The sequence below is a fragment of the Balaenoptera musculus genome, chromosome 10, assembly GCF_009873245.2.
Source record: "Balaenoptera musculus isolate JJ_BM4_2016_0621 chromosome 10, mBalMus1.pri.v3, whole genome shotgun sequence".
NCBI classification, from domain to species: Eukaryota; Metazoa; Chordata; class Mammalia; order Artiodactyla; family Balaenopteridae; genus Balaenoptera; species Balaenoptera musculus.
In genome coordinates this window covers 83,731,317-83,746,112 of record NC_045794.1, presented here as the reverse complement: position 1 = coordinate 83,746,112, position 14,796 = coordinate 83,731,317, and the positions used below count along the sequence as shown (strand labels likewise).

General features: G+C 42.1%; 1 protein-coding gene across 2 annotated transcripts in view; it reads right to left on the bottom strand.

Moving 5' to 3' along the window:
- The window catches only part of ANO4 (anoctamin 4), a 445,216-nt gene that overhangs the window by 169,492 nt on the left and 260,928 nt on the right, over positions 1–14,796 (bottom strand). For both annotated transcript variants that reach the window (XM_036866241.1, XM_036866242.1), the window contains one exon: positions 14,301–14,459. In XM_036866241.1, the coding sequence (XP_036722136.1) occupies positions 14,301–14,459 (159 nt within the window). The remainder of the gene's footprint in view (positions 1–14,300; positions 14,460–14,796) is intronic.

The following is a 14,796-nucleotide window of genomic DNA, read 5'->3' as shown; positions in this document are numbered from 1 at the left end:
CAATAAATACCATCTTCTTGGAACACCATCATGATCTTGGTTGAGTTTTCAGGTGATAGCGGTATGGTTGGCTTAGTAAAACAGTTGGCCTGAAAGAGATCCAGCAGCAAGATGACACTTTACTTAAACAGAAGTACAGTGGAATGGATTTGGTTGCAAAGAAGCTAAATGATATTAGTTCAGACCATTCTGGAGAAAAGTGACTAAAAAATGCTTATCTGGCCAGTATCAGTCCAGTCATCAAGGCCTAGGAGGACAATTGTATCTGATGTAAATTACATTCATGGGAAATTGCTGAATGAGCATAAACAGCTTGAAAGTCGAGGTGAAGTGATGAGCCAGGAACTATGCAAGGCTCTGTGGGGAAACCCGTGTGGTCCTCATGGGATTCCCACTCCAACTGGGGAAGCAGAGCTGCCAGAGGAGCTGTGATGTCTCCATCACAAGTTACCGCGCCTCTGCTCATACTGCTTCCTGTCTGAACGCCATGCCCTTGTATTTTGCTGCTCTGTCAATTCATCCTTCAAGATCTAGGTCACTTCCTCTAATCTTCCTAAAACCTCTGGGCAGAATCTGAAGTTCCCTTCGTGTTTTCATAGGAACTTTTCAGGCTGTATCCTAATCATCTGTTTCACGCCTGTCTTCACCTCTAGTCAACGAGCTCCTCAGATGCACTGAGTATAACGTGGCTGTATTTTCCAAAGACGGCCCTGACAACAGCTTTCATCCCTCATGTCTTCCAGAACTTTGCCTCTCTCCATCAAGAGGTGGGATCTATGTCCCCTCCCTTTGTTCCCACCTCTGCCAATGGAGAGCAGAATAAACACTTCTGGATCTAGGTCATAAAAATGCACATCTATTGATGGGTTTAAGAAGAAGTGGTGTATATATACAATGGAATATTACTCAGCCATGAAAAGGAATGAAATATTACCATGTGCAGCAACATGAATGGACCTAGAGGATATCACACTAAGTGAAGTTAAGTCAGGCAGAGAAAGAGATATTATATGATATCACTTATATGTGGAATCTAAATAATAATACAAATGACTCTATACATAAAACAGAAACAGACTCATAGTCATAGAAAACAAACCTATGGCTACCAAAGGGGAAAGGGTGGAGGGGAAGGGATAAATAGGAGTGTGGGATTAACAGATACAAACTACTATACATAAAATAGATAAGCAACAAGGACCTATTGTACAGAACAGGGAACTATTATATATTCAATATCTTGTAATAACCTATGATGGAAAAGAATCTGAAAAATATATAACTGAATCACTTTGCTGTATACCTGAAACTGACACAATATTGCAAATCAACTATATTTCAGTTTAAAAATTGCACATCTGTCTCATTCTCTTGGAACATAGGTACCACGTCACGAGGATGCCTGAGGCAGGGCAAGCCTCAGAGAAGCCTGTGCAGAGATCCACAGGGAAAGAAACCAAGCCCCCAGGCCTGGCTGAGCTCTCAGCTGAGAGTCACCTTGAAAGGAGGTCCGCCAGCCTCCCTGAGAGCACTGCTCCTACTGATGCTCATGCAGCAGAGAAAAGCTGGTCCTGCAGAACCCTGCCCAACTGCAGACTTGAGAATAAAATAAACGACTGTTGTTTTAAGCCACAAGATCTGGAGTGGTTTGTTAGGCAACAATTGATAACGGGAGCACTCTTTCATTTTTGATTCTGCCTGGCGCAGAGCCCGGAATGTGATAGACATCTATACGCATGATGACTGACACTCTAACACCACAGGAGCCGCAAATGGTGGAGGGAACCTTCCTCTTTTCTCAATTGTGAGAGGAGTTTTCAGCTTGTCTTTCCTTTGTCCTCTCCCTTCCTCCTGCAGCACAGACCCATAGATGTCTCCTTATGTGGGCTTGTGACTGCTGCTGTCTGACTCTCAAAGATTTGGTCTCAATGAATTCAGCTCTGCTGTGAACAAAGAATTGCCTAGTGGTAGCATCAGAACAAAGGTGTCGGTGTGAGGAAGGTATTGTGTCTGTGGGCAAGGTATCTAGCTATGGCCACGTGAAACACCAGAAAAAGCTGTTCCACCATCACCCTGAGGGACAGTATTAGGATTCATGACTTACAACTGTAAACCCTTTGGGTATGACAGAGAAGGGGCTGACATAGCCTTAGATGAAGGGACAGGTGTCCAGTCAACCCTGGTAGGAGGAGGGCTAGTGGCTGTGCCATGCTGTTTGCTGTCACCTTGGCATCTCTGTCCCCCCTCTTTCTGAAGTCTCCTCTGCATTGCTGAGGAGAAGCTGGGACTGCATTTCCCAGAATCCCCTTCCCTGGGGGGCTCTGGGTTAGAGTTAACAACAAGGGGGTAAATAAAATCTGGAAAGTGGAAGAGGCTGTTTTTTCCTCCAGGTAGGCAGCTAGACACAGTTGTGTAAGTTAGAGACAGCTTCAGGTAAGTCTTTTGAGAATCATCTGTGTCACAGTCTGACATTCTTGGGACCCCTAGGGGCTTCCAGGCCAGCGCTTGGGACCACCACTACGATGCTTCAGGAAGCCGCTTGAGGTGACTTCCCTGCCCTTTTCATCGATGGTGTAAGCCTCTGTATCAAAGCCTTCGTTCTTGGAAGACACAGAGTGGCTTGTTCTCTGCAGAACTCTAACTGAAGAGGGGTCAAGCAGTTACAAGCACGAGGGAAGACCTTCAAAGACGAAACCTGATGCACGTGTAGACAAAAGTGTGGAAGGCCATGAAAGATGTAGCACCAAAAGGGGTGGAAGCTAAACTAATGAATAGCAAAGGACAAGTTAGGGAGGGGTTTGCAAGCAGGTCAGGTCTCTGCAAAGGTCCCAACACTGCTCAGGCACTTGATTTGTCCCTGCTCTGTGCCCCGGGAGAGGTTGTGGAGATGCAAACCCTGTCACCTTCCCCACCCCCACCCCAGCCAAATCCAGCCAGTTTCCCTCCTTCTATAGGACACGCCCTCACCCTCCTCAGTGGCTCCACTTATCCTTCCAACCCTCATCCCACTCCACACATGGGGAAACACAAGGCAAAAGCAGCCCCAACAGCGGGAAAACTCTGAGGGGCTTTTGAGAGCTGGGTTTAGGAATGCACATGCCAACTTCTCTCTTAGTTTGCTCATTATCTTGGAGAACTTGCCCTGAACTCCTAAACAAAACAGTGACTCCCTCCCAGGATTCCTGCCTATTTTCTCCACAGTACTCATCGCACCTGACACATTTAATGCTTCTCTTCCCTCACGGTAGACATGACGCTCATTAGATATTTGATGAATGAATGAAGAATGACTCCACCTGGAAATGGAATCATAGGATGCCATCGACCGCTCTTAAAATATGGCTAAGACACAACAGGAAGTGAGTTGAGCCTTGGCTTCTGCCTCCAGGGACGGTGCTGCAGCACCACTTTTGTAACTGAAGTACATCAGGCTTGGTTCATAAACTCCAGCCCGCAGTTCACCTTTTTCAAGTTTTCCACTTGGAAGGATTACAAGCAGGAGACCATGGATTTACGGTTCTCCAGACTGCTTCAAAGCTTTGAAATCACTCCATCTCACTAATGAATAATTAACGTCATATCCCTAGTATATACTTTGTGTAGTTTTCAGCAATTTAACATAACACATAGTCAGAACAACAGGAACAAAAACAACACTGTCAAGAAAAGACTTTCAGTTCCTTTCACAACTGCAACTCTACGATGCCCACATTTGGTAAGTAACAAATGACAATGCAAAATGTGTTTTATATCAGACAAGTTCAATTTAGACCAGTGAGAAGATCTTTTAGATTAATTTTCTTCTCGTGGGATTGGTAACAATAGTTCATCATGTGACATGAGTTCTTCAGCTGTGCCTTATATAATGGGTATATTTTTTCCTTAACGTTGTTCTGTCTTGAGCAAAGGAATATGCATGAGTCACATGAAATATGTATTGATTTAGAATGATCCTTTGAGTAAATCAGTTCAGGATAACTTTGTACTGGTCATCTTGACCTGGCAACAGAAATGTTTTGATTAAACTCTGTCTTCCTAAACAAGCAAAAGCAGTTGAGGTAAAAATAAGTAAGCCCTCAGCTCTTTAAACTGGTCTCAAAAATTAAAGTGAGAATAAGGAGGAGTGGTGGGGAGAGGAAGACAGAGACAGAAAGAGGGAGAGAGAAATAAAGACAGAGAAAGAGAGAATGAGACAGACAGAGAGAAGGAGCGAGCCCCCTCGCTCCCACAATTTGATGAAACTACCTTAAGAAGAGGGACCAGTAAGAATGAGGCTCTAATTCTGATGGACTGATCTAGGGCAATGGTAGGTGACACCAGAAGGACCAAATCCTGGTGATGAGGTGGGACTTACTATTGGTATGTCTTGCCACCCACCAGATCCCCTCAGGTTTCCCTAGACACAAGCCAGGGACCCTCAGTCCAAGAGGGGACGGGGTTGAATGCCTGAGATCAGAACACAGGGTGACCAGGGGCTGGAGCAACTCCCTTCTTTATCAGTACCAACAACCACCTAATATGTGCTGGACTCTCTTCTACGCGTGTTATAATGTATTAGCTCATTTTATCTACATAGTAGCCCCATTAGTTAGGATTATCTACTGTTTAATAAATGAAGAAGCTAAGACACAGAGTGGCTAAGAACCTTGCCTGGATATTTACTCAGTAAGTGAGAAAGCAGCAAGTGGATCTAAATCCCTGTTGTCTGGTTTGAAAGGCCGATCTTAATTTACCCTATTCTCTCCTCAAAGACATAGGCATCTTCATGATTCAAGAGTCTGATATTAAGAGTGCTTAAGTTAGCTGGTCCAGGTGGATGAAAGATGGAATAGCTGCCTTGAATTCCTCTAGCTATCTCATAGATACAACTTTATGCAGTTTGTTGCACTAAGAGTCTAACTCAGTAGTTCTCAGCCAGGGACAAATTTTATACACCTGCTCCTGGGGACATAGGACCATACTTGGAGACGTTTTTGGTTGTCATAACTTGGTGAGGTGGGGGGAGGAATACTGCTGGGATCTAGTGGATAGAGGCTAGGGATGTTGCTAAACATCCTACAGTACATTGAACAGCCTCCTACAACAAAGAATTACCCAGCCCCAAACATCAACAGTGCTGAGGTTGAGAAATCCTAGAGCTAAATTGATTGATGTTACCCAGACACAGCCATGGAAATCAGCTATTTACAATCTCTTGCGACAAACTCAAAATCCCACAAGCTAAGCGCTGGGCTCGGTCTTACTGTAAAAAACCCGTAAGACACCGTCTCTGCCCTCAAAGTGATTATACCAGCCACATGGAATCCTTGCCTTTAAGATGGAGTATCCTAAACTTAGAGGGAAAACTGAACAAATTAAAGCAGAATAAATGCCCCTGTGTACTTGCTCTCTCTTTTTTTCACTTCCATCAAGACCACCGTGAATCCCCTGACTGCTGCAATCTCCAAGGGGGCCATCTAAACCCACAGATGTGGCAGCACCTCTGCTATCAGTAGAGATATCAGTGTCAGTGGTAATGAATTCTGATGGTTGACAGCCCAGAAGCCGAGCGGCTGTGGGTGTTGAAGAACTACCCTGTGCCAGGCAGGAGCAGCACTCACCTCCCATCACCTCCCCCAGCCTCAGCCAATGACTGATAGGCAGGGGGACCTCTGCTTTAAAGGTGAGCCAGCTCTGTGGTACTCCCTCTGCCCCAGAGCTCCCGCTTGGATCAGAGACTACACTCTCCGTGTAGCTTTCCTCCTCTGACCTCTTCTACTTCCCTCACTCCCCTTTCTCCTGAGAGCACTCCACCCATCAACAACTTTAGCAAGAATCCTTGCCTCAGGCTCTGTTTCTGTTTAGGAAAGAAATTCAACCTCAGACACCACTTTTTAAAAAGTCCATGCCAGTACGGATCAACAATGAACTCCTGAAAGGAGTTCTGCTCTGATCTGAATTGTATCCCCTTAAAATTAATATGTTGAAATTCTAACCCCCCATGTGATGGTATTAGGAGGTGGGGCCTTTGAGAGGTCATTAGGTCATGGAGTCCTCAAAAATGGGATTAGCTCCTTTAAAAAAGAGACCTCAGAGAGCTCTCTACCTCCTTTCACCATGTGAAGACACAGCAGGAAGATGATGTCTATGAACCAGGAACAGGGTCCTCATCAGCGCCTTGATCTTGAACTTCCAGCCTTTAGAAATGTGAGAAATAAGTTTTTGTTATTTACAACCCACCCAGCCTATGGTATTTTGTTATAGCAGCCCAGTTAGCTTAAGACAAATACTCAAGGAACTTCCAGGGCTTTGATTTTCAAAAGAAAATCTGCCTTCTTCACTCTTTGCTTAGGACTGTCCTTAATTTTCCTTTCCCTTCAACTCCAACTTGAGACCCTTGGTAATACATATATATGACATATTAGGAAATGGAGATTATTAAGTGGAGTAAGGTCTAAGTCTCTTTTGAGGGTCCAGAAAATACTAGAGGACAGGAATTTGGATAGTTCAGTTTGTCCGGACAGATTTATTTTAGACACTCATCATGGTTTGAACTATAAAAGAAGGGAGGAGTCTCTGGTCCTTTCCCCTTCATTCTCAGAGCTCTGGATCCAGAGAGAACATCTATAGTAACAGTGGTTGCAGAACATAAACAGGGATGAAAATAGGAAGGGTAGGATGGGCAGGAAGCCTGTGAAGGCAGAGAACAATCTAGGTGAGAATAAAGGAGTATATAATAGTTCCCTGTTCTGTACAATAGGTCCTTGTTGCTTATCTATTTTATGTATAGTAGTTTGTATCTGTTAATCCCCCATTCCATGGGGAATCTTTGTATAGTTTTCCCTTGAACAGGTGTAAAGCAAGACTAGGATGGGCAATCAAGTACAGTTTTTCAGTTCTGGGTTGCTCTATAATTTTATTCCCTGATGAATCTAAAACCAAATCCTCTGGGCAGATAAATGTCTGAACGTTGACAATGTTAAACATGTTACCTAAGGTATTCTAAGTTCTTCCAAGAGCATTGAAGGTAATCATTAATCTCATTCATGCACATACATTATTAGCAATATATAGTCAGTTGATGTTGCTATCCTAATGGTTACATTTTAAGGCATTTATAAACTGTATGAAAAATTTTCCAAAAGCTTTGCCTTGAAAAACTATTTTAAAAGTAAAAATGTTAATACACTGTGTTTAGCTGTTATGATAACTATAATGATGGTAATAGATTTACTAATTGCTTACAATATGACAGGTACAGAGATAAGCACTTAATATGAATGATTTCATTTAATTACCATAATAACCCATGAAATAGATCTCATCATTAGCCTCATTTTGCAGATGAGCTAACTTTCCCAGGAGCACATAGCTTTTAATGATGAAAACAAATGAGAACTCAGAATGTCTGACACCAGACTCTTAACCACTGTGTTAGTTACCTGTTGCTGGGTAACAAATTACCACAAACTTAGAGGCTTAAAACAACACATATTAATGAGTTTACAGTTTCTGTAGGTCAGGAATCCAGACACAGCTTAGCTGGGTCCTCTGCTTCAGGGTCTCACCAGGCTGCAATACAGGTCTTGGCCAGGGCTGCAGTCTCAAGAGAGGCTCGACTGAGGAAAGATCTATTTTCAAGATCCGCCAGTTGTTGGTAGAGCTCATCTTGTGGTTGTAGGACTGAGGTCCCTGTTCTCTGGCCCGTTGTCAGCTGGGAGCAACTCTCAGCTCCTAAAGGCCACCCCCCCCTTTCTTTGCATAGGGGCGCCCTTCATAGACTGTTTCACAATATGGGAGCTTACTTCTTCAAAGTCAGTAAAGGAGAGTCTCTCTAACTCCAGTCAGCTGAGACAGGGTTTTATATACCATAATATAAATAACCACAGAAGTAACATCTCACTACATTTGCCATATTCTGTTGGGTAAAAGCAAGTCACAGGTCTCACCTGCACTCAAGGGGAGGGAATTGCACAAAGGCATGACAACCAGGAGGCAGGCATCACAGACTTTAGGGTCTGTCCACCACAATCACTAGCCAGGTAACAGACTGCAATCATGCTTCTGCCACCCTCTCAATTTTTGCCAGATCTGTGTATCATCTACAACATTTTAATTTCCTGTATTTCCTGAATTTGACTCACTTTTAAAAATACTTTACAAAGAACTTTTATATCACAGTCATAAATTGTTTGCCATGAATAGAAAGTAAAACAGGTAAAATAAAAAAGATTGACACTGTACTGTGTATTCACCTGCATGGGCTCACTTAATCCTCACACAGTTCGTGGTAAATACTATTATCCTCATTATTAAAAAGGTGGAAGCTGAGATCCAGAAAAGTTTGAAAAACTGCTCAAGACCACTCAGCTTCTGAGTAGTTGTACCAAGATTCAAATCCATGACTACTGGCAGCCAAAGTGCAAGGAAATACAGTCAAGATAGCACCCAATTTCATTACGCACCCCAATTTTCCTGGTTCCCTTTCATAACGCCACTTGTGTCCTAACTTCTTCAACCCTGAGATTCTTTTTCTTTTTTAACATCTCTATTGGAGTATAATTGCTTTACAATGTTGTGTTAGTTTCTGCTGTATAACAAAATGAGTTAGCTATATGCATACGTATATCCCCATATCTCCTCCCTCTGCGTCTCCCTCCCACCCTCCCTATTCCACCCCTCTAGGTGGTCACAAAGCATGAGCTGATCTCCCTGTGCTATGCGGCTGCTTCCCAATAGCTATCTATTTTACATTTGGCAGTGTATATATGTCAGTGTTACTCTCTCACTTCGTCCCAGCTTACCTTTCCCCCTCCCCGTGTGCTCAAGTCCATTCTCTACATCTGTGTCTTTATTCCTGTCCTCCCTTAGGTTCATCAGAACCATTTTTTTTAGATTCCATATATATTTGTTAGCATACGGTATTTGTTTTCCTCTTTCGGACTTACTTCACTGTGTATGACAGACTCTAGGTCCATCCACCTCATTACAAATAACTCAGTTTCGCTTCTTTTTATGGCTGAGTAATATTCCATTGTATATATGTGCCACATCTTCTTTACTGAGATTCATTTTTAAATACCAGGAATCAATATGATATAAGGGTAAAGAGTAAGTAGGCTCAAGTTTTAATCTGGGCTTTATCTCTTACTGGTCTTGCCACCTGGGGCAAGTTATTGCTTTGCCTCAATTGTCTCACCTATAAAATGGAGATGATAATAGTAAGTGATTCACAAAGGCAAGAGTGAGAATTTAATAATACTAGTTTTTGTCATCATCTCAAAGAAAAATGTCCAAGATTCCCAACCCTGAGTGCTATGCATGTGTTTACTACAGTGAGATATTCCAATCCTTCTGAGAAACAAGTGAAAACACAAACAGGCTATTTTGACACATTGCACTCTTTTGTGAATTTCTGTATTTAAAGCTTACTATATTTTCTCTTTGGAGGGGGCAATGTCCTTGAGCAGGACTGAGAGGATGGGGTGTTAGGCCCAAAGCAAAGGGTTGGCTTAAGCTAGGAGCACAGTCAGAACACCCTCAGCAGCAGGGGCACGGCTGCATTTGTGGACATAGATGCAGGCAGGTGGGTCCCTGCATGGGAGGAACTCGTGGCCATGCTTTTTTTATTGCTTTGAGGACGCTGCTCCAAAAATTCTTCCCTCACTTTTCCCCAACCATCAAGTTTGCCTCTCAAATTATTTCTATTAGCATGAAATCATGCAGTTATTTCTCCCATCTTAAATAAAAAGAACGCTTTCTTGACCCAAAGTCTTACACCAGTTATCACTCCATTTCCCTCTTTTCCTTTACAGTGAAACTCCGTGAAAGGGCTATTTCTATCTGCTGTCTCCACATTTTCTCCTCCCATTCTTTCTCGAACACATTTAGTCATGATTTCACTTCCACCTCTCTGAGGAAACTTCTCTTGCCCAGCTCCCCAGAACCCTCCACATTGCTAAATTCAGTGACTAACTTTCAGTCTTCATTTTACTCACCCCGTCCATCAGCAGCATCTGACACAACTGCTCCTTCCCTCCTGAAACACTTCCCTCCAGGCACCACACCATCTAGGTTTTCCAGCCCAGATCTCTGCCTGTCTTCCAGACTCTTCCCTCCTACTCAACATCTCCACCACCGGGACAGCTCAAACTTAACACGTCTACAAGGCAACCCAGCAGAGGGAACTCTGCTGCCCTGTAAATGGCAGTTCTTCCAACTCTTTACTTTTCTGTTTTTGGTCGTGTCATGCAGCATGTGGGATCTTAGTTCCCCGATCAGGGATGGAAGTCACGCCCCCTGCACTGGAAGGGCAGGTTTGTAACGACTGGACCACCAGGGAAGTCTCTCTTCCAACTCTTTAAATGTACAGTGTATGTCAGATGAATGGCCTGTGACTCCTCCTTCACATCACTCATTCAATCTGTCTTCAGTTTCCATCGGCTCTACTTACTACTCTTCTCAGCATCTCCTCTGCTGTGCACTTGGCCACGCCACCATCACCTCTCTCTTGGATTCTTGTGACAAATCTCCTAACTGACCTCTCTGCTTCTGCCCTCACCACCTCCCCACTTCCCACAGTCTACTATCACCAGGAAACCCCAATGACCCTAATAAAACAGAAACCAGATCTTATCATGCCTCAGCTCAAAACTGTCCAGTGATTTCCCATGTCATGCAGAGAAAAACTAAGGTTGCCCAGTGACCACTAAGACCTGATGTCATCTGGCTTCCGTTGCCTCTCTGATATAATTTCTCACTATTCTCTACTCTGCTCAGTCAACTCCTGTCATACTGGCCTCTTCACTGTCCCATAAACACACCAGGCGTGCTCCTGACTCAGGGCCTTTGCACATGCTCTTCTTGTTCCCTGGGAAAGAGGCCCGCCTTTACCAACTTTCATAAAATTGCAAGCCCCTCTCGACACTTCCTGCTTTACTTTTTTCTCCTTAGCATTTATTGTTCTTCAACACAGATTTCCTCATTTATTTTGTTCTTAAGTTCCAACAGGGCAGGAATTTTTTGTCTGTTTTATTCACTGCTGAGTTCTTAGTGCTTAAGGCAGTGCCTGGCAGAGAGTAAGTATGTAATAAATATGTGTTGAATGAATTAACTATCATCAAGATGGTATGATTTATATAAATACAGTTACTTGGTAAACAACTGATGATATGAGTTTTCCCCCATGTTCTGTGTGATTCTAAAGAGGAAGGGTGATCCATTAATCTAACTGGTACTCATACATCCCAAATAATTCCAAAGTCATCCATGACCTGACCCTTTATATGAAGGAAGATGTAAACCTCTTATTGATAATGATTTAAAAATAGGTACCAAAGAGTCAATGATGGACATAAAATTTAAAATGAAAAAATATTATTTTTTATTTATAAATTCATCAAAATGTGAATTTATAAATATGAGTTTACCTTTAAAGAAGGGAATCTCTTTAAATAGACGGACACTTAAGAAGAAAATCACTTGGATTTGATACTTTATTTGGGAACTTTGCTGTGAATTGCTTTCTCTGGGCTAATATGAAAGATGAGTTACAGAATAGTAAAGACCCAGGGTGCCAAAACAAGCACTTACCTGCTGACTAATCAGGTGGGGAGCATAGTTTCCACGAAAGGTGAAATTTGACTACATCCTCACTTTTATCATGAATTAAAGATTTTCCTGGCTGTGTTTCTTGACTTTCAGTGTTAAAAGAGATAAAGATTCTCTTTCTATTAAACTGTTCAACTACAGAGCCTGTCTTTACCGATTTGGAAAAAAAAGCTTCTAAGTCTGTGAAACATTTTCCATAACTGTTGGACATCATGACACACAGCTAATGAAGACGATACTAATAATTCATACAACGTACTTAGTGTTCATCACTGATTATGCATCAGGTGTATGTGGATTCACAGGAAGCCCCCTGGGTTTTCTTTATTCTTTTCCACCTTGAACTATGTTCTTTGTTTTATGTATAAAAGGTGGAAGTAACTTCTGGAAGCTGAAATAGCTATTAAAATTGTTGCCTTTCTACTGCAACTGTTTATGAAAACACTAGATTTAAATAAAAGTGGCTTCTGATGGGTTTTAAATCTAATAATACAATGGAGATACAGATTTACTGTTCATACCAGGGACATTTTATTTTAATTAGTTGTGACAGGGAAAATTAATTTAGCTATAATTTCCTGCTGCTTCTAAGCAAGGAAGGATGTGCAGAGACCCCCCGCTTCTTGCTGAGCTGGTTGAGGCTGTGAGGACGCAAAGCAGAGCTCAGAGACGGAGTTAGAGTCAAACTGTGCTACTTATGCAGAGTTTGGGCCACAGGGAAAAGCTGCTTAGGAAGAAGTTTCCAGAAAGAGGAAAACCAAGCTGTTGGTAGTGGATAGAGGACTGTAGGGAAGCTGCCACCAAGAGGAGAACTTTTGGGGGGAAGAGAGAGAAAGAGATGCTTAGATACGTTTCTAGAAGTTTTGCCATATGGTGATATTGCCCTTTTCCCAACTGCTATTTTTTCCAGTAAACATTAAAATAAATACCTGGGTATTAAAATTTGTTTTAAATTAGAACCAAACAAAATTATCTTGTATACCACTAAAACCATATGAGCTGAACATCTAACACACTATGGTCAACTCTGGACTACACAGCACCAACTGCACACTAAAAGACAGAATAACCCTCCTCAGCTACCTGCTCCAATTCTGGCAGCTGAATACTGTAGTACAGATGATTTTTAGGAGACATACAGGAGATTTGTCATTTCTTTAGTAATGTATTTTATTTGGAAAAGTATTAGGCTTTTTGAGTTTTAACTCATAAGCCACAAAATGACATTGAAAAGACCTACACAAAAGAAGCCCCAGGAATGGAGAGAATAGTTATGAAGCTCAAAATATAAATCTTTCATTAATTGAAGAAAGCTACCTAGTTTTGATGGGAATCAAAACTTTGACAGAGTCAGAACGGATCACACAAAGGACTTTTGTTATTTCAGATCATGTCGCAAAACAGACCTTTTATTTCTTTACCTAAAAATTCTGAAACTTAGGATAAAAGATGAAGAAAAGATTTTTGGGGATAAAATATTAATGCACTGTCAATGTTAAGAAAAGAATACACAACTGTCTCAATAGAAACTTAAAGAACAAGATTTATCAAAGGCATGTTCACTGGGTATAGGAAAGATTTTCTGGAACCCCACAAAAGTGGAAAAAACAACATATTTAACTCTGTTTGTTGCTCTGGGGGAAACTCCAACTGAAGCAGTCTTTTGAGCTATCTGCTTCCAGTTTCCTGAGAATGAGAATCTGTTCCCTTAAGGCTATACTCATCTCACTGTTTTCCTAATTCTCTTTTTGGAGACTTCCAGAAAAATACTGCTTCTGTTTTATAAATGTTCCAGAGTTGAGGCTAGTCTAAGAGACCTAGAAAAATCCTATTTATCTAAAGTGTCCCAAGATTAGCATGCAACCTTCACCGAATAAAGAAAAACATGGATGTCTGACTTCAAAGATCTATCCTTTAGCCTTGAAAAGCAGAATCAGAAGCAAACACTTTGAATTGGCAACATGTTCTTCTGGACTAGGAAAAGCTCCAGAAGCTGTGCTCAGTGTTTAGGGAAAATCCGAGAAGAGTTACATAATCCAGCTAACAGGGCCAAGTTCTAGAAATGTGCACAGCATTTCTGGGTACACAATAATCCCACTGTGGATTATTATCAGAGGCTTGGCTGGGCCTCTTGTACCATCCTCAAACTTCCCCTGCAGAGGAGAGAAGGGGAAGAGTAAACACTGATAAGGTAATCCTTGAGTTTGGGAACTTGATAAAACCAACCTGAATGTCTTTTAAAAACAGAATCACTTTGTAAGTCCCAGCTGTTTTTGGCCAAATCAGCCAGTCTCTTCTGCTGCGTGTGAGGATACCCAAATCCATTATGTTTCCTAAAATGTAAAAAGAGCCTCTATGGTGGGGTGATTGCATTTTATCCGAAGTTTTCTTTAATCTATGCAAATAGAACCCGCCATTAACATCGAGAAGCAGTAGATGTAGGAAGTCAGGTAAATTATAACACTCTGAAACAATCCATTTAATTTGAATATTTTGATTTTTACGGAATCTTTTGGCATTAAAATGCTCTCAAAGGCAAACTGTGCTGTGAAAATCGAATTGCTAGAACATTCTCCACACACTGCAGATTGGCAAACCCTCAGCAAATGAAACATTCAGTTAACATAATGACTAACTGCTTATTTTTTAATTGTCTCCCAATATGAATAGATGTATATTTATATTTTTTCTCATCCAAGCAAACTATTTACCTCTTTCTCCATTTGTAATCCTTCTGCTCTAATATTTCTTTCAAATATTTCTCTCTTTTCCATCTGGGGGTTGGATTTTCTGTACACAAGAATGTAGTCAATTCGACACTTTCCATCTCTGAAGTAAAGTCCATTTGATTTGTTTTTTTCTGGTACTGTCTGCACACAAAGAGAAAGGGACCAGTTTAAGACACTCAAAACTGAGCCTTGGGGCTTCCCTGGTGGCGCAGTGGTTGAGAGTCCGCCTGCCGGTGCAGGGGACACGGGTTCGAGCCCTGGTCCGGGATGATCCCACATGCCACGGAGCAACTGGGCCCGTGAGTCACAATTACTGATCCTGCGCGTCTGGAGCTTGTGCTCTGCAACAAGAGAGGCCGCAATAGTGAGAGGCCCGCGCACCGCGATGAAGAGTGGCCCCCACTTGCCACAACTAGAGAAAGCCTTCGCGCAGAAACGAAGACCCAACACAGCCAAAAATAATTAATTAATTAATTAA